General features: G+C 50.0%; 1 protein-coding gene across 6 annotated transcripts in view; it reads right to left on the bottom strand.

Annotated features, from left to right (window-relative positions):
* Positions 1–22,175, bottom strand: part of NTRK3 (neurotrophic receptor tyrosine kinase 3) — a 219,736-nt gene that overhangs the window by 149,510 nt on the left and 48,051 nt on the right. For all 6 annotated transcript variants that reach the window (XM_074601619.1, XM_074601621.1, XM_074601618.1 and 3 more), the window contains 4 exons: positions 13,052–13,120; positions 5,517–5,674; positions 2,899–3,041; positions 2,148–2,289 (listed from right to left, as the gene is read on the bottom strand). In XM_074601619.1, the coding sequence (XP_074457720.1) occupies positions 2,148–2,289; positions 2,899–3,041; positions 5,517–5,674; positions 13,052–13,120 (512 nt within the window). The remainder of the gene's footprint in view (positions 1–2,147; positions 2,290–2,898; positions 3,042–5,516; positions 5,675–13,051; positions 13,121–22,175) is intronic.

Genomic DNA, 22,175 nt, shown 5'->3' on the forward strand with positions numbered 1-22,175 from the left:
CATGGAAATTAGGATTATTGAAAACACAACCTCCAAAATCCCTTGTTCCTTCTACTCTTACCATGGATGTCTGCAAAGAAGCAGCGCTAAGTAACAAGAATGATTCCACGCTCCCCAGAAGGTGGATCTGAACCATAGACAGTTCTCTTGGCCTTGTGAACAAGGGGTACAAACTAACAACAGGGATGGTCCTTTCACCAGCCCAGAAACAATTAAGCTTGAAGTTGCCCTGTCTACACACATACTGCTGCTCTCCTTCCCTCAAGGGGTCACAGGGACGCTGCCTGTCCCCATTAAGGAGGACACCGAGACATAGCACTGTTACATTACACGTGTGCAAGGCATCCCTTGGGGGATCTCCAGTCGCACTGAGCAATTTTGGATTGCATAGCTGAGGAAGCAAACATCCCTCAGCGACTGGCTGTCCTTGGGGGTTTTGACTGCCTGGATGTCCCAAAGGAGTTCTTACCCGCCGAACACCCGCCAGGGGTGTTTTAATTAAAGGGAGTAGAGTGGGAGAGGGAAAAGGAAAAGCAGAGGCTCCACCTGAAATTTATTGCATATGCATTGCCTTCCCCCTCGGGACGCCCCAAGAATTCAAACGTTGCTCTGCCATCGCTTCTGAAACCCCATTTACAACGCCTACGTGTAAGGTCCCAAACCTCGAGGCTGGCAAGGTCTGAACTAGAAGAACAGAGTTTTGTGCAAATGCAAAGGACACAAAAAGATGTAAGTCTTCCCTAAAACTCCCTTTTTCCTGGTACCATCCAGCTGCAAACACAATCCATGGGGCATCCACAAGGAACAAACCAACTTTTGACCAAGCTTTTGGAAAAAAAGACAGTGAATTTTTCAGGCAGTGAAGGTGGTAGAAGAGAAGGAAGGTACAGAGCTGCTCAGAGCTGAGCAAAATTCTCCCACCAGCACCCAGCTACCGTGAACCACACAGCCGTGCCCCAGCCACCTTGTTTCACTTGCAAGCCTAGATCTGCATGTGGCTTCTTCACATCTTCCTGGCAAGGAAGGATTCAAAACAGGCAGCCACCTACATGCACAAACCCAGATCTCTTCGATGTGAAATTACAGCCTCGGCGATGGGTCTGGGCAACAAGAGCAGGGGTAGCAGGAACTGTCAGCAGCTTAGAGGATTACACGGGTGAAAACAGGCATTGGCGTGGTGCTGTTTAAGGTGTGGAGGAAAAGATGCTAAAAACGCAGTGCAAAAAAACGCCCACCTGCTGACCAACCACCTCTGAGCTGATCTGTACTTTAGTTACCTCCATTCTTCCATCCATCAATAGTACTTATTGGGAGGAAGATGAAAGTAGTACAGCAGCTGCTCTCCTCTTTCCAATCCCTTGTGACCCCTTGTCTTTACAGTGACTCCTGCACAGCACTGGACACGCGACACACGTGGGTTCATCGAGACTAGACAGAATCCCGCACGAGTCTGCCTGGCAGGGTCGCGGGTGGGGGACGGATTTTCAAACTACAGAGTAAAGGCAAATATTACAGACGCAGCAACATATAGTAAATCTCAGCTGCTTGAGAGCACAAAGCTGTGTAAACTTCCTCTTAAGGTCAGGTTTGTGTTAAATTATATTAGGAAGCACAAAGAAAGTTTAGCTACTCGCAGCTAAAAGTGAACAGTTGAAATTTGACATGTGCATGTTTACATGGCATTTGCAGTTTAACTTTGTAGGAACAGATCTGGGAGGAAGCACTAGCATCCCTGAATTCAGAGGCAAGATTTACGCTGGCTTTAGCAAGCATGACATTTAACCTCTCACATAGCATCGGGGCGAGCAACTCTGTGTTTGTAAACAGAGTTTTAGCCCCTCTACGGCTTTTCCTTATTCTGCTGGGTCTTCCAAGAGATGGGTGGAGAGGTGTCCACCACCAGGGTGGCAGTGCTGCTCCTCCCCTGCTCGCGTGCCCATTTCTGTATTAAAGGAAGCAGCAGAAAAGCAAAAATACTGACACTTAAGAGAGCTGTGCGAGGATTCACCTCCTCCTCACTGTGCTCAGCTCCTAATTCTCATCCACAAAACCAGTATGTCACAGGTAGCAAGTGGCCATGCCTTCACACGGTTCCCAGGGCAGCCCTCCAGACTCTATACAGCCAAGGTCTCTCCACTGCTACTTACAGTAGACGGTGAGCAGCACACTGGCATTGCTCATCCCCACCACGTTCTCGGCAATGCAGGTAAGCAGGAACCCGTTGTCCTCACTGGTGACATTCACCAAGGTCAAATTGATGGCGTGAACATTGGTCCAGTTGAGGTTGGTCTAAAAAGCGCAGAAAGACAGACAGAAATCAGCGTCTGGTGGCTTCTCTCCTCCCCACTCCTGCCCACAGAAGATGAGGATCCCAATTTCCTTATAAGATGTAAGAAGGTCCCCAAAATCCAAGGACAACTAGGATCTGGGTGAGGTGTTTCCTCATCTGATTAAGTACACCGCATCCTATAAGACAAACTACTAGGAGGGGGAGAGCCATAGCATTGCAGCACTGATAAACATGGCTTGCCTCTAGAAAAGGTCGCTTAGCTGCCTAATTCAGCTACAGCTATTGCAGACACCTCTATAAACAGGTCGTTTCATTAGAGACATGAGTTAATTCAATTAGAGAGCACTGAAATATGAAGCTATCTCATCTTTACTTTCCAGCCATACAGAGGGAAGGTTTTGCTGCTTTCAGGTAGTTCCAAGGTTCTCATGTGGTTACAGCGTGGCTTCCTTTTTTCCTTTGGATGTAGCCCTTTCACATTTCTCACAGCAGTCTCCACCATCTTACCCAACACTCTGCCCTGCACGCGCAGACCAGGGGAACCCATGGAAGCTACTTTGCCCTTGCCACGTCATGCATGGGCAGCACTGAGGTCCCGCAGCTCCTACCTGGTGCGTGTTGATGGAGTGGAGATCGGCCACCGTCCAGTCAACATCAGGCAGTGGCGAGCCTGAGCCGTTGCAGGTGATGACAGCGTTCTCTCCTTCCCGCACCGTCAGGTTCACATGGCTCACGCTGATCTCGGGGAGGTCTAGGAGAGCCAGACACCAAGGCGCTCAGGCACAGAACAGCGTTTGCTACAGCTGGCTACAGGGTGCACACATGTGGACCCAGATCCTGCCAAGCTATTTCCCAAAAACCCACCTCCAGCACCCTGGGATAAGTAGCAGGAGGCAACAGCATGGCGTTGCCCTGCTGAGGGAAGGATGGAGCATGGATATGGGGGAAAGTATGGACACTGGAGATCTGCCAGCTGAACAGACCCTACCATCACATTCAAATCCAGAAGTTGGTGTCCTGTTCTGGCTGCCCTTGCCTTCAAAAAAAACCCTTCCCCATCTCTTCTACTGCCACAGAAGCCGCTCTCAAGGGCAGTCATCTGAGATGGGAAAGCTGCGTGTGCCAGGAGAGGATCCAAAGCGTTCCTACATCCAGGGACAAGGCACAGATCGCCCAGCACTCCCGGCAAGGAGAGCGTCCCTCTAATTTATAACAATCAAGAGACGATGACCAAGGATATGTCCTCATATTAACTGCAGCTCTCCTAATAAAAGGTGCCCTTGCTCTTCCTCAGTGGTGGCAGAGACACTCACTGATTTATGGTGGCCCTGATTTACACCACTTCTTTATTTGCTGCCACAGGCGCCAAATATCCTTGCAACATGAAACAAGAAAGTGCTGGTTGCAAGAAGAAGGGCAAACAGCCTTCTTGCAAGAGGAAGGCTTTCTCGGCTCATCATAGAGGCAAATTGGGTAGGCAGGGCAGGGGGGAAATGATCCGTGGTCACCTCCCACTGTAGGGCAGCAGCATCCATCACGCTGACCCAAAGCCAAGGACGGGGATACACATCCTTTCATTACCATCAGGGAGTGTCACCAGGAGGGAAGAAACATTGCACTGTTTTGGGGGGATGCCAGAAGAATGGAGGCAGCAGTTAAGGCCTGGGAAAGTTGCATAGGTGGCCCTGCTGGGGCATCAGGAATCACCGGAGAGGGAGACGAGAAACACATGTATGGTTTCACCAGGTTGAGCTACTGTCAAATGTGGCCACACTAGCCCTCAGCACTAAAGGACAAAGACAAATGGGGTGTTGTTACAACATCCCTTGAGACATCCGGGATGCCTACCCTATACCTGGAGGTGTTCAAGGCCAGGCTGGATGGGGCTTTGAGCAGCCTGGTCTAGTGGGAGGTGTCCCTGCTCAAGGCAGGGGGGTTGGAACTAGATGATCTTTATGGTCCCTTCCAACCCGAACCATTCTGTGATTCTGTGGTCTTTAATGCTTGAACAGACAGGCTGTCCTCTGGAAGAAAGCAGATCAGTGTGGCAGATCCTTTCCCTTCTAGGAGACTGCAAGGTCAGAGGGAGGTGCTCACCCTGCACACCAGCACATTTGTGTTCCCAAATTAGCACCCATCAAGTCTAATACCGCCACTGATGGAGTCACCTTCTCCTCCCGTCCCTGATCCCTAAGGATTTCCGCCCCCGCCTCTAATCCTTGCAGATTATTCATCCAATCGGGGAAGAAAATTACACAGGTCTCTCAAATCTTTTTAGTTCATCCACATGCAGACACACTTTGGCCGATTTCCAGAGCTTAATAAAGGAACGTCATGAACTTGGGAAAAAAAAAATAAAATAAAAAAATCATGCAAATCCAAATGTGCATGTCATTTGTATACTACCTCTACAAGAAACAAACCCAAATTCCTAGAACAGAGGACGATCATCAGAAAAAGAAAACCTCTGGGTTTCCTCCTTTTTTCAGCCCGTGAGTTTGACAGCTGCTTGTGTATAGACAGTTAATTGTTCTGTTGGAGGTACGCATCCTTCCCCTTACTCTGCAAGGGATGCTTTCCAGTAACGGCAATAGCAGAGCAAAAACTGACACCGAACAGGCAGCTGATGCGTGAACAAAGTGAAGGAAAAAAGGATAACTGTTGAACACGCATCATGTTGCTCCTGGGGCCATTGGACTCTCTTAAACTTCAGCAGGAAACAGAGAGAGATATAGAGTCACTTCTGGCTCTTCCCTACAGATATGGGCTTTCAACTGAAAAAATAAAACAAAAGAAAATGAATAGAGACATGTATTTCCTAAGAGTAATTATGAAAGATACGGTGGTAGTGACTTGTAACAATATACTGTTTCTAGGATTTGGTAGCCAGAGGAAGAGCAACGTGAAACATGTCCCTTTTCAAGAGCTCACATAGACTCATCACAGACCCTTTGTCAAGCAACAGCATTACAGTGAAGGAAATGCCCCAAACCACCCGACACCTTCACACGTACAGAAACAGCAGCCCCACATTTACCCAGATACTCTATTTTCAATCTACAAACTACCCCCAATCAGCTTCAATCGTCTTGCTCTTGACCATGGGATGGGATTCAGCAGCACCAAGTTCTACAAGCAAACGGTTGAACCAGAGGTGCCGGATAGGGCAGGGGTCCCTCCCAGGACCCTCCTGGCCTCCCTCATGCCCAGCCCCTGGAGTCCTTACCACACTGGGTGATGTTCATCTCCTGCAAAGGGATGATGGCTGCGTCCATGTTCATGCAGTAGAGCTCCTGGTACTGCAGGTTCGCCTCACCCTTCTCCTGCCAGAGCTGGATCCAGCGGATGTCACAGCTGCAGTTAAAAAGGTTCCTCTCTAGTCTCCTGCGGGCAGAGAGAGCGTGAGAAAGGACGGTGGGGTGGGGAAGGACAACCAGGGCCATTGCCTGGCTCTGGGCTCCTCGAGGAGGACAGTCACCATATGAGTGCAAGGGGCCCTTTAGAGCTAAGGGAGAATCTTCTCCATGTTATTTGCCTGTGTCTTCTGGCACATATCGTTCACGTGTCTCTTCCACCCCCAGAGAGACCAAGGTTACACATCCGTGCATGCACACAGTCTCCTTCACGCACGTACACAAGGTTTTACATCTCCCAGGGCAACATGCGGATAGATACGCACAACGTCTTTCACTGCAAGATCTGCACATCTGCAGCTCGTTCCCACAGCCATCCAGACACCCAAAACACTCATCCCTCAGCAAAGGAGCCCGCAGCTCCCCACTGCCCTAAAGTATTGATGCATGTCTTCAAATCCCACTTCAGTGGAGGTCCAAGACCCTGCCGGGCAAAGCACACCTCCAGCCCCCACAAGTGTTCAGTGAAGCTGGCAGCTCTTCTTCTTAGTACCTTGTACGAACACAGCCTCCTGGTGACCCAGGACATGAGCTAATGTGCAGGCTATCGTGCATTTTAATCAAATCAAACAGCACTGCACCGAGACCTTGCTGACCTAGCCGGGAGAAATGGAAAGAGGCACTGCCTTTAACATACTCCATTTAAGACACACTTACACATAGTTTATATACCAGGAATGTTTGTTAGAATTGATTTTCCAACCTATTAACCATTTCATTTACATTTTTAAAGCCCTGCAGCTCTCTGTGGAGATGTGAGGAGGGCAGGTCCCAGCAGGGAGGGGAGCCCAGTGCTCAGCCAGGACAGACTGAGTTATCAACATTGGCTGCAATGATAACTTGAGCAAAACAGGAGACATGGCCTGAACAAACAAAACTTCTCCCCACATAACTGTGAAGTAAAAGAAATAAAGGGGCAGAAGAGCCAGTACTGCAAAAAGTGAGCTCGGTCACCCCAAAGCAGAAGGGCATTTCCAAAGGTCAAACTTGCTTCACGCTATATCTGGATTCCCCATCATACAGGGGGGAGGTGTTTTTCTGGTCTGTTCCATGTGTTACTGCAAAATTCATGCTTGCTTTTACAAAATTAATTCCACCATGTAACAGGATTTGAGGATTTGGAAGCACTTTCCAAACGTGCAGCTGCTGTTCCGTCAATACAGTGCTGCGAAAGGAGGAGGAGAAGCAGCGATCTCCTGGTAGCACCCAGGGGTGTTAAACCTGAACCACTAATGATGCCACTTTGAATCTTCCTAAAGAAGAAGATGCCATCTGACCTTTTTGTAGAACAAACACTGAGTTAAACTTCACTCTGTGGCTTTTCATTAGTTCATTCCTTTCCCGTCAAAAGCACCTAAACCTTTGCAAGACAGGTACAAGGCTCAGACAAGCAACTCAAAGGCCAAAACACCAAAGATAACAGACCAGAGCAGATTAGCACGGGGATTTGGTGGGATTCAAATGAGGAGGCATCCCCTGCACGCTACGACAGGTTCTGCCAGTGCCTCGCACAGGCTTGACATCCTATTCAGCACAGCCACAAATCCACCTTCTCCTCGGGATTCTCCCAAGGTCACTGCTACCAGCAGGACACGGGATGGCACGTGGGTAAGAGCCGTGGGCTCAGCTAACGGCAGATAAGGTAACTGGAGTTGTACCCTGGGACCCAGCAGGGAGCTGCGGCAGCTCAGAGGCAACGGGGGAGAAATTCTGCTCCGTTGCAAATATCCTCACAAAATGAGGCTGCCGGGGAGAGCCGCTGTCCTAGCACTTAAGGGCAGCTCTGTAAGTAATAGACAGCCGCCTTCCCGGCCCATTGCTAATTCATGAAGGCCCATGAATAATACAGGAGCAGCGGGCTTCAGGGCAGAACTTACCCACGTCCTGCCCCAACATCAGTGACGTAACTTGCTCTAATCGAGACCCCCATGGGGGCTTTTGCACAAATTAACTCCCATCACCATCTGGATGTGCCGAGTGCCACCGGCAGCTGGCATGACACTGCAGGCAGAAGGGGCACGGATGCGTGCACCCATTTTCCAGAATACGCACTGCAAAAGCACTCCTGACACTCGGGAAGTGCCCTCCCTCCTCACTTGGTGCCTGTCCTGCCATGCCAGCCAGTTCTCCAGAGAAAAGCACAGATTTCCACGCTCATACTGTCTTGCACCTCCCCAAAAACCTGAACCTCCAACTCTCCTCAGACCCTATCAGTGCCCCAGCCTCATGGCTTGCAGGGATCATTAGGAGCTGCAGCTCCTCCCATGACTTCTGTAACATCCCCACTACCTACGACCCTCTGCTTCTGTTTTCTTCAAGTAGGAGAAGCATCTCAGGGACCACAAAGTGCCCTTTGGCCAAAACCTACTGTCAGGCCAGAAGGCATCACCATGCGCTGCGGGACATCTCCCGTCACAGCGGGAAGGACGAAAACTGGTGCTGAAAGGCATGGTGATGACAGCCAAGAGGTCTTCATTGCTGTCCTGTGTTTAATGGGTGAAACCACAGCGAAAATTAAGGCAAGGGGCTCCTCCTCACGAGATGTATCCAGCACAGCTTACTCCCAGAGAGGACAAGTAATCCCAAAGGGCATTTTTTTGCACGTAACCTTAGCCTGGAAATGTTGCCAAAGCATCGCTTGGTTACAGGCGCTCAGGAGCTGTGCACACTCCCACACCTTCTGAAGGCCTCATTAAAACTGAAAACACCCGTGAGAAACAGCAAGTATCACAGCCACAAGCGAGCTGGGCTCCCTCTGCCTGAAAAAAGCACCAAACCCACCCATGATCCAGAGCCATCCACAAGCCCCCGGGCAAAGCACCAGCTTGCAGCAGGGCATACTCCGGGCACATCCCCTCACACAGTGGGCACTCATGTTTGGGACAGAGGGAAAACTGGGATAATCATTCCCTGCGCTCTCATTTGAGGGGACGATGACAGAGCTGAAAGCCCAGAGCCATCCAGGCACTAACTCAACTCTCCAGATACAGCGGTGCTGCAAGTGCCTGGCTGAGCCCAGCTTTGCTCCCCACAGAAAGCCATACCCATCACCTCCCCAAACTGCCTGGCCAGCCTACACAAGGATGGACCAGGGCAGGAGAGGGATGCCATCAGCATCCCAGGATGTACTGGGCAGCCAAGACTTCGCATACCCACAGAGCAGGTTTTTTTCAGGCTAGGCAGCTAGATGAGACACGTGCCCTGTCCCACGCCTCCCCACTCATCAGCTAAAACAAAGCTGTCTGCAGCTAAAGCCTCTCAGAGGGCAGCGGAGATCCTTGCCTCACTTCTCCTGTCTGTTTTGATTCACATAAAACTGCTGCCGAGGCTTTGTACACTTGCAATTAAAGTACTCTCCTACCTCGGGACTCAGACCTAAGCCTGAGAACCAAAGAGCGCCCAGCAGAGAGAGAACAAAACCTATTTTTGTTTTTCATTTCTATTTATTTCCCAGAACCAGGGCTTCTCTTGGCGGTCCAGCCAGAGCTGTAATTTCCAAACCCCTGCCAGAAAAGGATGGGACAGAAAGGGAAGAACTCAGACAGGGAGCGACGCGTGGCGTCTGACGGCTGGATTAGCTAATGCAGAGAGCAGGCAAGTACCCACCGTCTAGCTACAACTCTATTAGTGCGACTGTTGGCGGCAATAAGTTTTTAAGCTAGAGCCGCAGACGATGTTAAGTTGGACTCATAACATTAACTGAGATGCTGCTGTGCCCCATCCCCGCCAAAGCCTCTTGCTGTAGCTTTGCAGAAATCTACTGCAGGGTAAGCCGGCAGGGACTGCTGGTCTGAGAAATGCTGATGGGCCGGGCAGAGCGGCAAGATGTTCAGGACTACAAGGTTTTATACAACCAAAGATGTAATTGGATCCAGAGTCTTAGGTCTTTTCCGGGAAGGAATTTCTTGAAATGTCAGCCCTAAGCTCTCTGAGGACATGACAAAGGAAGCCAAGGACATGACAGAGGAAACCAGCTGTGACTTCTGGATAAGAAAGGCTCTAAGTCCAATGTTTATGAGCTGTTGCATGTGTCAGATGATTCCCTGTGCGCGCTCCGCTTCAGACTTAGGAGAGCTGTGCACACATTAGCTCAAGCCCTGTCGGTCAAGGTCAGCCTGCGCTGTGGGAATTAGGGCTGGAGTTACTGGAAACCATTCCAAGCCTCGCTTCTGGCCAGGGGGAAAAAGAGATAATATTCTTTGGAAGTGTGCCTCATTTTTGCCATCCTTTCTTCTGTGAGTCAGCAGGGGAAAAGCTCAACCCTGTTTGACAAGAAACTCTGCTTTAAAGCAAAACCACCTTCCTGAGCTTGAGATACCTTGAATGCAGCCAGGCAGCCGTTTCAAGCGCCAAGTTCCCATCCACCCGCCTGCTTTCATAGCGTGGCATGATCTTCCCATTAGTCTTCTGCTCTTTCCTCCTCCATGTTCCCTGTGAGTGGCTTTGTCAGGTCTCATGTTCCCTGGCAATCTCCATGTCACATCAGTTGTAGTTCCTCTCCTCCCAACAGCTCTCATCGCTTCCCTTCCCACATGCTCCGCTGCTCTGAGCTGCCTCGCTGCACGTCACAGTTTTGTCTTCGATGACTATCCTCCCTCCAGATCCATGATTGCCTGCTAGCACTGGGGCACTGGGACTCAATAGGATGCCTCTGGTGAACCACTGCAGACCTGCACCCACTTGTCCCATCAACCCTCCCCATAGACCTGTCTCTCTCAAGAAGAGCAGACTCTTGCCAGCGTCTATGTGTCCCTGGGGTCTTCTGGCCTCTCCACAGCCGTGCACAAGTGCTGCTGCTCAGCCTGCCTTCCTCAGGCTTGCTGCCTCTGCATCGGTCTCTGCTGCTCACCGCCTTCTTCCTTTCCAGAGAATTTTGGCTCAGCTTCAAGTCCTTGGCTGATGTCAGTCTGCAACTCCCTTTCTAGCTTTCACCAGTGCTTCACGCTCACTTTATGTGGGCCATGTATTCTGTCTCCCTCCCAGATTCTGGAAGCCTCCTTGGAACTCAGTGTGCCAAAAAACTGTCTTCTACGCACCCATCCTCTGCATTTCTAAAAAAAAAATACAATATTTCCCACTTCTGCACATCCATTACTAATTTCTCCCCGCCTTGAGATTTGCTTTTCCTCATCAACGGGTCCCATCCTTCTAGCACTCACGGTCATGATCACCCCACAGTAGATAACATATGTCTTTACCTTAATTCCCAGCATCTTTATATGAATGATTTATTCAGAGCTCAGGCTACACTTGCACGCTGTCTTCTCTCAAACAAATCCAAAGCTCAGCAGGACAGTTTCATGGCCCCAGAAGGATACTTCAGGCACATCCCCCTGCCACATTAACACCAGCATCCCAGTGGGTATCACCTAAAATATCCCTCTCCCTAAAATATCCCTCACATTTTGGGGAACAGCATCGCCATGTTATCTTGGTACTGACCATCCTACCTGTGCTCACATGGATGGAGGGTCCTTAGTGATGAGGAGAAATTTGTCAGGAAGCACCAGTGACAAAGCAACTCCTCAGAAAAAAAAAAAAAACAAACTTGAACCAGCCTCTTGCTCCAGCCCAGCCAACAGCAAGCCAGACCCTGTGGGCATTCACACTTGTGGGTCTAAATTGATCACTGGAGCTGGTGCCAGGGGGTGGTTTGCCAAAACTCCTTTCACAGGGCAGTGGCAGGAGAGGTCTGTCCAAGGCTCCATGTGGCACGTGGTGCCAAACCTCCCCGCAGGACACCATGGACACCACACATCACATCAATGCTACATTTCCACCCCATCACCTTTTCCCACCAACCAGCCTCATGATCACCCACATTTCTATCTGCATTACTTCTTTCACCAGTCAGGGCTTATCATCTCCTAGAAAACCACTCTAAGCACAGCTCCAACTGCAGCCAAGTAATTCCGATCCTTCCCATTCACCAGGCTGCAGAGCGCTGGCCCCAAGTGACTCTGCTGACACTGACCAAAGCCACCCCAAGCCCACCAGCTTCCCTGTCAGGATCACCATAGCCCGACAACACAGATGTGTTCTTCATCGGGTGGGGATAAGTACACTTTGCTGCCCAAACAGCAGCACCTCAATTCCCTTTGTGCCCGGTATTGGTCTTTTGAGCCTTTGGACTGGCAGACCCTGGGACCTGCCTGAAGAACCAAAATATGACCAAATGAAACAAAGCTCTATAAAAACGATCCCCATTGGAATTATCCCCATTAATCTGCAGGCTCGCCGTTACCCCAGGCCCTGCCAGTGCCTCTAGCTCAGCACTGCAGCCCCATTTTCTCCTCGACTCTTGGGTCTCTCTTGGGTAACAACCATCAATCTGAGTTTTGCCAGACGGTGCAATGACAATAAGTAAAGGTCTAAGAATACAAATGACTCATGCTATTAAACTTGAAACCTGAGCCAGGCTTGAAAAATATTTAGAGCTGTAATGAGCGAGGAGACAAATTCCAAATTCAGCATTTTAACTCTGCAAGCCAGATTCCCCATCAGAAGGGCGTTTCTCTATTTTCTAATATCACTATTAGTATTTTTCATTTAACAATTTGACAGAAATAAAATACACTGCAGTAACACCGGTGATAACACACTTACTCCCACTTGAAAGACTGTCTTTATTCTTTCATAAGTCACTTCCAGCTTACAGCTCTATTGATCATCAGTGAGGATGAATGGAGCTTCCCAGGATCCTCTGGGACAAATCCTACATATATATATTTTTTTATACCCACCAAACAACTATTTCTAAAATTCAACAAAACAGGTCATCGGGGCAACACTCCATTGATTTCGTGTCCACTTATTCTTCAAGCACAGCGCTGAATGCTCTATCAATAATTCAGCAGGCTGAAGGCCACCAGTGCCCCAGGAGAGACACTATCTCATCTCCCACACCAGAGCTGGGAGGTGCCTTGATTGCTGGAGACCAAGGGAGTCATTTGCCTAAAAAGTGGGGGTGTCTTATAAAGCACGTCCGTGAGCTAAAGAAATACAGTTAGCCCTACCGTGCAACAGATGAGGATCAGGTATTTGAGCAGATTCACTCAAAATCTGGCCTAGTAAGTATTTCTAATGTGTTCCCAGACTTAGTCAACCGTTTACTACCCCAAGCATGACTTGTTCATCATCCCGACATTAATTAGCCAGCTGCTGCGAAGTTAAAAGAGAGGCAGTTCTGCTCTGGTGCTCCCGTGCCCAGGAAACCCTCCCAAGGATGGTGCTGCCCACTGGAGTTTTAGGTAATTATTCACAGGCTTCAAAATAGCTCTATTTGGAAATCATTCCTCCACTCAGCCTCCCCTCTTCTCCCAGGAGATACCTCCAGGGTGGGACTTACAGTTCAAAGAGTCGCAGGGTCTGGAAGAGTTGCCATGACAGAGTGGTGAGCCGGTTCCCAGAGAGGTCTCTGAAAATTAACAAGAAGAAAAGAAAAGAAAAAAAAAAAAAAGAAAAAAAAAGTAGTCACGGTAAATAATTCTTCCTGCACGTGGCCCTACCGCCTCCGCAGAGCTCATCGTCCTCCTCTACGGGGAGGCTGTCAAGCAGTTTAGTACCCAAGTTTAGATTTTATAATGAGAGATTTTAATGAGGACAAACCCAAATGGAAGTTTCTCATTTTACTTATTTTTTTTCCAAGGGGAAAATGGTTTCTATCCTGCTGCCACGTTCAGTAAAAAAACACACAGAGCAAGATATATCGAATTCTTGCCCATGAATCTGGAGCTTCACCGACCATAAGCAGAAAGAACAAGTCTAATTTCATACCTCGAACAAAAAAATTTAAGTACAAACGACATGTTAAAAATAGTAACGGCTAGGTTCAAATGACAGCACGATGATTACCCAAGGTGTTACCATATGATCCGCAGTAGCTGTGCGCTCAAAGTGTCCCTGTATGGCTGTGTGTTGTTTGCACCCAGGGGTACCATCGCTACAGCAGCCAACAGCTCCCCATCCCTCTTCTCCATCTGCCCAAACTTGCAAAAACATAAAATCTCATCTACCTGGGAGAGCTTTGCAACCCAGCAGACGTTACCTCTTCAGCTGAAAGCTAGAGAGGATAAAAGAGTGTAAAAGCCACCAAAGTAGAATCATAGAATGGTTAGAGTTGGAAAGGACCTTAAAGATCAGCCAGTTCCAACCCCCTGCCCTGGGCAAGGACACCTCCCACTAGACCAGGCTGCTCCAAGCCCCATCCAACCTGGCCCTGAAGTACTAAAACAAGAGGAAAAAACATGTCTGAGGCGGAGTAAGCGGAAAGGGAAAAGTCCTGCATTTCTAACGGTGTGAGAAGATGGTAGTGAAATGCTTTCTGCCGCGGGCAGCCTTCCTGGGGACATCCATCCAGCCTAAGCGCCACCAACTGAGGGACCAGCCCATGGGGTGAGCAGAGGGATGCGTGGTCACAAGCTCTAGCCGAAACCCAAATCCTCCCACATCTATGTTGGCCTCCAGAAAACAAAGGAGGTGCTGCCTGGCATCTTTTGCTGAATCCAGCCCCGTCCCCACCAGCTCCCTGCCCGTTGCGAGCCGCCGGGGCAGGCTGTGGGCAGACAGGGCAGCTCGGCGCGAGCCTGCAGGCACCCTCCTGCCATGACCCTGCTCGCTGGAAAGGGCGATGAAGAGCCAGAGGCATGAACCGCTTAGAGGTTCATTAGGCCCTCAGCTGGCCAGAGGGGAGGTTGGGGACAAGGTGGCACAGAGGTGACAGCGGGCAGCCCAGCCATGCCCGGCTCAACCCATGATCCCTGCCTGATTTGCAGAAACGAGCTAAAACTAAGACAGCAAATCCCAGAACGGCTCTTGTCGGTGCAGGTGTGATCCACAAGGCTTCGGGAGGAGAGGTTCATTTGTCACCTTACAGCGGGTTGCAGCAAGGGCAGGCATGTGCTGGGCCAACGCAGAAAGGGCACGTCCCAGGGACCGAAGAGGGAAAAGCAACTCTGGTCCTGTCCCACCTGCCACCAAGCGATGCTGCGAAGCCCAAAACCCTGCAACTAAGAGCGGGGAAGCCACTGCAGCTCACACAGCATCCCAAAGGCTCTCCGTGAGCCTGGCAGAAGAATAAGCCCAAACACCTCCAACGGCACAGTGCCGCATCATTAAATTCTGGCTCTGCTTCGTATCAGACTATCCCGCTGCGGAAACCATGGCAAACCACAGGTACCTCATTTCACATGACTAAGATCCCACCATTCCTACGGCTGCAGACAAACTGCTTCCAGCCTCCGATAAAGTTTAGAAAAGCAGCAAAAATAGCAGGTGAAGCTAAGCCAGGGAGGGAGGTGTGTGTGTCGGGGGGGGGGAATATTGCAAAACTCCTTTTTTTTTTTTTTTTTTTATCCACCCCGGAGCACTGAGCACCTGGAAACTTTGCAAAGACAGATGAAAAGTAGGAGGGGAAGGAGCAGCTCGCTGCTACTGAAAAGCGAGACAGTAAATTCCCTCCCCCAACCAGGGAAAAGAAGGAAGCGTAAAGGGGGATGCATGAGAGACAGCAAGATGTGGGAGAGAGGCAGAGATGCAGAGGAGGGAGTGAATCTTGCTGGAATGTCCTTTCTCAAAGGTCATGTTTTGCTACATTAGGCAGAAATGTCAAGAGAAAATTGGATTCTGAAAGAGAAGAGAAAAAACAACAGGCTTTCCACGCAAATAAGGGAATCAAAAATAGCATGATCGTGTTATTACAATTTAGGACACAGAGAGATGGGGAAAGGAAACATCCTCACTAATGCAAGGAGCTTTGCCAGGCAGATGTGCTCCTCTTCTCATCTCCTGCACTCCCAGAAAATCAACTCCTACCACCTCCTCCCTCCCCCCGACAACAAACCACAGCAAATATAAGGCAAAGAGGAGATGGGTCTTCACTCGCACACATCTGGCAGGAGACTCTGCTCTCAAAGGGCAAAGCTGGTGTTTGATCCGACCTGACCATCAGGTTCCGCAGGGCTGGTCAGGGGGACATGCACCAACGGCTCCATTTCAGATCAACCGGGACACACACGGGGAGGAACATGTTTGATGTTGGAAACAGGCACCTCGGACACTTTAAAACATCAGAAATGTCCTTGCAATGGGCCCTTGCGAAGGTCCCTGATCTCAGCACAGAGACAGAAAGGGGCTGCACACATAAACACACATTAAAAATACACCATTTCGGTCACAAAAACTCCAAAGGTCAGAGATGCCAGGATTGGGTTTCCATGTGCAAAGGGTACATCTGCTGACTTCTGCCGCAAGAGATAGAGAGCTCCTACGGAGAAACCGCACTGCACAGCACTGATTTCTCCTCAGAATAGATCCATCCTGCGTGCCGGATGGGGCAGGTTTCCTGGGGAAGATAGCATGTGATTGTGTAATTAGAGACACTACTGCAGTAATGCACACGCGGAGATAAAATTACAGCTCCGCGGGTGAACCAAGCTCTGGCACTTTGTAACTCCTGGTCAGCCCTCGCCAGGTTCCCCCCGTGCTCGAGCCTTGGCTGCGCACGCCAAATTTCCCAGCATTTTGTAGACAATCAATGGGGAGGACTGGGGAAAATCAAGGCCCTCCCCAGCCAGGACTAGCCCTGTCCCACCTCCAGCTGCCCATTCTGCCTTCCCAACACCGTTTCCAAGGCTGAAAGTCCATTGTCACCTCCAGATCCCCACCATTTGCAGCGACCTGAATACCAAGTCGCCGGGCAGCGCCCGGTCTCTCCTTCCCAATCCATTTGCCTTTCCCGCACCCAGACACTTCTTAGCAGGCTGAATCACACGACCCATCGTTCTCCAGCCACTCACAAATACTTCTCAGCCCCAATTTCCTTCTCCATGCCCAAATTTCCTATGATCTTCCCTGCCTTTACATCCTCCCATCCAACTCCAATGTCCCAACAAGACCTGCTGCTCCTCACCTCCCCTGTCCCCTCCCGAACGTCCTTTGCAAAACTTGTCCCCTCCAGCTGGATCAAGAACCATTCTGCCCACGTAAGGAAACATCCCAGAGCAAAATTAAGTCTTCCAAGCAAAATCTGGCCTTTGACAAAGTTTCTTCCCCTCTACTAAAGGGGGGTACGGGTGCTCTGTAACAGGAGCATCACAGCTACTTTTTAGCTTGAGCAAAACAGCCCTTTTCCCCCCCACCCCCTTCCACCGCCTCAAACATCTGAGCAGGTTTTTATTTGAAACTAGAAAGAAATAATAAATAATAATAATAATAAAAAAAATCAGCCAGGAGCAGACATCCAACACAGAAAACTTCAGCCTGAGCAATTAAAATTTGGCAGAGTTATAGGAAAGTGGAAGCAGTCCTCTAGCGGAGCGTGCCAGACAACCTTTATAACAGCCTGTGCATCAGCTCCACCTGTAATAAAATACGGCACATCACGCATCGAGGAAACACAGGGGGAGGGAAGAAAAACGCCTTCCCTGCATATTTCTCAGCAGCAAACAGGAGCCTGTCTCTCTCAGGACAGACCTGCCATCAGAGCTCCTGGAGCACACTCCAACTGCTTCTTTGCCACGGGACATTTTCTCCATCACTCACAAGATGCTATTTTCCATGGAAACAGTCTTTAGAAACAGGCGCCAGGCTCCTTTTTGCCTCTGGGGCAGGTTTCAAATGAGTTGGGTAGAGAAAAGGGGTTGGATGAAGCTCACCTGGACCAGGTCCAGGGCAGCAGACACCCAGTTGACTCGTGACTCAGGCTCAACACCAGTCCACTCGCCTCCTGCCACAGCAGCCCTGCTCCTAGCCTCCTGCTTTGCAGGTGGCTCATCACACCATAACCCCAGCAGCCTTTCTCCACCAGCAACCCCATCCAGACCTCAAAGGTGGGGCATTATCTCTGAGTGACAGCAAAGTCCCAGTTCTTGCTCTCTCCCTCCATCCATCCTCCTCCTGCACGTGGAAAGAGGTGGGTGAATGTGGGACAAGAGAGGGGTCTGGATCCGTGCAGCCCAGAACAAGTGGACTTCAGTGCAAGAGGAGACAGCGTGTTTTCTCTTCCCTCCGTTACCCAGCAGCCAAAAGTGTTTCCACTATTAAAGCCATTTTTATTCAGCTAAATTAAGCCAGATGCCTCATTAATGACACCAACAAGCAGGAGCCCCTGTAATTAAACCGTAAGCTATATTGCGCAGTTCAGCCCAATGCAGTGGCAGAAGCGCTGCTGCTGGGGAGGGACCCTGCGCGCCTGGCCCTCCCCTCCACGCATCTCCATTCTCCGCTCGCCCCTCTTTCCAACCTGACACATTTACTTCTGCATGGGAGAAGTTTTTCACACGTTTTAATAACATGGTGCCACCCTGAAAATCCTGATCGGGGTGGGGGGGGACGGGAATTAACTGCGCAGAGCAGCTGGGGCTGAGGGAGCACAAGCAACTGCTTAACAGAAATGAGGGGCAAGATGCACATCCTCGGCTGCGGTCCCCAGCGTTGGATATGCCGGTGGGACCGTGTGGGATTCCCTTGATAACTCCTGTGCTCTGGGCACAACGGATGCTTCCCATCATCTCACTGCAGCCTTGGCCGGGTGCTGGTGGCCACAGGAGAGGAAAATGTCAGCAGCCTCACACGCTGCTGTAGGGGTAGCTTCATCCAGGCTTCATTTCTGCAGCGCGTAAGCTGCTCAAGCTTTGGGTTTGAACCAGAGAAACACTGGAAGGTCACTCTGGGGCTTGCTCGTCCCTGCCAGATAACTCCAGTGACCTCTAAAAGCAGTGTTACACTCCCCGTTGCCCGTCCTGCCCTCCCTTTCCCCCTCCCTCCTTTTCCTGTTTAGTAAGCAGCTTTGCTCATTAAGGGAAAAAATGTACTGTCCTCCCTTAATGAATGTGCTAAAATTACCCCAGCAAGTCCCAGAAGCTGTGGCAGTGCAGGTCTCCCCACAAATCAGGCTCTGCAAATATTAGACTCAATTGAAATCTCCGATAGCTCAGCACAAAGCCCCAGCAGGACACGCTTGAGATAGAGCCTCCAAAAGCACCGGGCGATGTCAAGCGCAGGCAAGTCGGAAAGCAGAGTTAGCAGAACGGGACACGGTGTTAAATTGATCACCCTGAGATTTCTCAGCTGCCAGCAGTTCTCCTGTTTGTGCTCCCTGTCCAGGCTCAGCACCAGGACACGTGTATTGGTGCTATAGAGGAGTAGGACAGATTACAGAGGTCCTCCAGCCATGGTCTGGCATTACCTACTGTCCAGTTCTGCTCATCAAGCAACGCCCTTCGCAACACCCCAGTCTTTACTGACCCCAAACACAGCAGAATCAAAAAGCCTCTGAGGTTCAATCATCCTTTGTGAGTTTGGACACTGTAACTAACTCCTTTCTCATGTCCACGAGTACGGCCTCATGGCTTGTCAGGCATCTGTTGCACAGCGTGTCCCATCACGTTATCATTTCATTTTCCCCAAATTACTTCTCGTTCTAGGGCTAGAGCCATAATTTACAATAATTTCCTAAAATCACAGCATCCTGCATTAGAGGAGAGCATGAAACCATCATTGGTGACACACAAGAAGAGACCCTGCCACTCCAGTGCCCACCCGCTAGGCGTGATCCCAGACGAAGAACCACCAACCCCTCTGTATTTCCCGGTTGCGCAACCTTGGTTCGTAAAATCCCAACTGTCACTGAAACAGAGCTGAAGGAGGTGGAAGGGGCCGGTCTCCTGCATTGTTCTTTAAACAATAGCATTACAAAACAGGAGTTGCAGAGCAAGTGGGAAGGCGTGAGACACCACGCCTCTGTCACAGGGCTCCCACAGCCAGCGCCAGCAGCACATCTGCCCCACGCCTCTCCTCCCACTGCCTTTGCCAAAGCAGCAAGCCATTTCCTGCTGCTGCCTTCATCCCAGCCCATCCTGAAACACTTTAAAGGTTGTTTTAAAGGCCATCTCCAACCCCATGATGCTTCCACACCCTCCAAAGTCATCTCTTCTCAGGCATCTCCCAGCTGCACGAAGCTTTGTTTGGAGACAAATCACCCCTCAGAGTTTATTGTTGCTCAGAGTTTTGGTTCAGCACACAGTACAGATGGGAAGCCGTCACCAGATGTGGGTAACATTGTCCCCTACGCTTTGAGGTAGATCAAATACAGGGATCTGGCCCTGTGGACTACACTCGTCTCTCCATTGCTGTGCGCAGTTTCCATCCCTCTTCTCCAATGACATCTGGGCTCTCAGTGGACTCGAGGAAAGGTTAAAAGCTGGGTCAGCCCTGCAGTTGCTTTCCCTTTGCCTGCCAGCTTCCCCGCAGGGCAGAGTCCAGCAGCATCCACAGAACATGCCAGTCTTCTGCTCAAGGAAAGGAAAAAATCAACATGCAATGGGCAAGAGCCCTTCCCCGCTGCTGTCCTCCTGCAGCTGAGACTTCCTCAGGGCTGCTCTTCCCCCACACCATTTCTTGTCTCACAAACTGTAGTAATTTTAGATCCATTAGGCCCAAAATGTAACTGTACACTGGGCTTCTCTCCTGCTTCGGCACGCAGAAATAATACTGGAGATGTGCGCTGACTGAGAACAAGGGTTGCCACCTGACAGCTCCAGCGAGGGGTTGGGTTTATCCTGCCTGTTTGCCTCAAATTGCATGTTTCTTCAAGCTAGGAACAGAGAACGACTGGGGAATGCCTCCTACTCACAGGTTTCCAGTGGATGCAGAGCAAACCTGATCGCTCTGAGAGAGAGGAGAGATCCGTGCTGCGCCAAGGCACGGCTCAAGGAGACAGCGTAGGAAGGAGAGCCGTGTCCAAGGGGTATTCCCCAGCATCTCCGAGGACACGGTGACACTAGACCCCCAACACATGCCTTCCCAGGCTCCCACATGTTTCTCACCAACTGCCCTTTGAATACATTGAAGCAGCAGGGGCAGGTGTTTAGGAGGTAAAACCCCAGCTGGGAGGTCACCCCAAAGGCACAGGGAGGCACTGGGAGAGCTGGACAAGGTCCACACAAGAGCTTCAACTTCAAACCATTGAGTACAGATGTGCTGGGACAGAGTCCGGTCCTCCCTCTCCCTCCTGAACTAGGGCTGTGCTCTCAAGCTGATAGAAGGCTCTTGCATTAAATTTATATTGAGGGGAAAAAAAAAAAAAAAAAAAAATCCCACCTACTTCGATGTCCAGAAATCAGTGAGCCCTGAATAACCTCAAACACTGCTCTTGGAGGGAGTTAATAAAGAGAAAAGAAAGAGGTGGGCCTGAGCTCCGACTTGCCTGCCTTGCGGAGGGGTGCCAGAGGCTGGGATGGGCTGGGAAGGTACCGAGCGCTTCGCAGAGCCTCTGAAGAGAGGAAGGGGTACAAATACAAAAAAATACATATATAGATATATATATAGATATATATAGATATATATATACACACACACATATATATCTCCCAGCAATAGCAAAACAACAGGGCATAAGGCAGGCTAAGCTCTCGGCAGACACTGCTAAATGGTTTCCAATTAATTAACTGATTACATGATAGAACAGAAGGGGATTCGAGTGAGTGCTGTTGACCTTTAAGAATAATTAATATCATCAGGATCGCAAAACTCGTCCAAGAAAAATAATTAGGAAGACTCTAATATTGCCTCCAAAGCCACATCGAAGGGGGAGAGGAAGGTTCTGGTTAATTCAGAGGCACAGTTCCCAAGTATTTGCTAGCAATATTTCTCCCTTACACTTGCTCCCCCCGGCAGAGCTCACACACACACACGTGCTTATTCCCTACCCCAGTCAACCCTCCCTCTCCTCTCCATTTCCTCATCACCTTTTCTACACCCCATCCCCTTTCTGCTCCATTTCAACCTTCTTTCCTAAATGATTTCTTGCTCCAATCTTTTCTTGCAACCCTCTCTCTGCAGACTGGTCTCTATCACTCCCACGGCTACATCCCATCCCCTGCTCATATTTGGCCAGCCCCGAGCTCCACTCTCTGCCTTCCTGCACTTCAGGGTCCACTTTTTATCTCCAGTTACCACCGGCAGCTTCATAGGCTGCCAGAAGGCAAGCACTGCATGTAATCCCCAAAAAAGCCCCTCCCTGCTTTTCCTCAGCAGTCAAATCCATCACAGAGGCTGGTCTGGGAAGCAGATGTAAGAGATGCACAGCAGCAGGAGAAAGTGAAAGATGGGGAACTCGTGACTCCCTTTTCTCCCACTACACCTCACCAAGCACATGGATACTCACACCTCGCTGTATTTTCCATGCTTCTCCTTTGCCAGCTCACTTGGCCCACAGGTCCTGCGTGGGAGAGGGGCTGGAAAGCCACTGAGCCAAGCAGGAACTGCAGTGGTGAGCTTCGCAGGGAAGGTCGCTTGAACATACCGGAAGGTTGCATGAGCAGCCAATGTTTCTCGTGAGGGAAGCATTAAAAAAAAAAAAAAAAAAAAAAAAAAAAACACACCACACACCACATCCCTGGATTGAAACTCACCTTTGCAGCGAATAAGTAAGTTTCCTCTGCTGCTTATTATCATTAAAACTCCTATGGCTT

The sequence above is a fragment of the Larus michahellis genome, chromosome 9, assembly GCF_964199755.1.
Source record: "Larus michahellis chromosome 9, bLarMic1.1, whole genome shotgun sequence".
Classification (NCBI taxonomy): Eukaryota; Metazoa; Chordata; class Aves; order Charadriiformes; family Laridae; genus Larus; species Larus michahellis.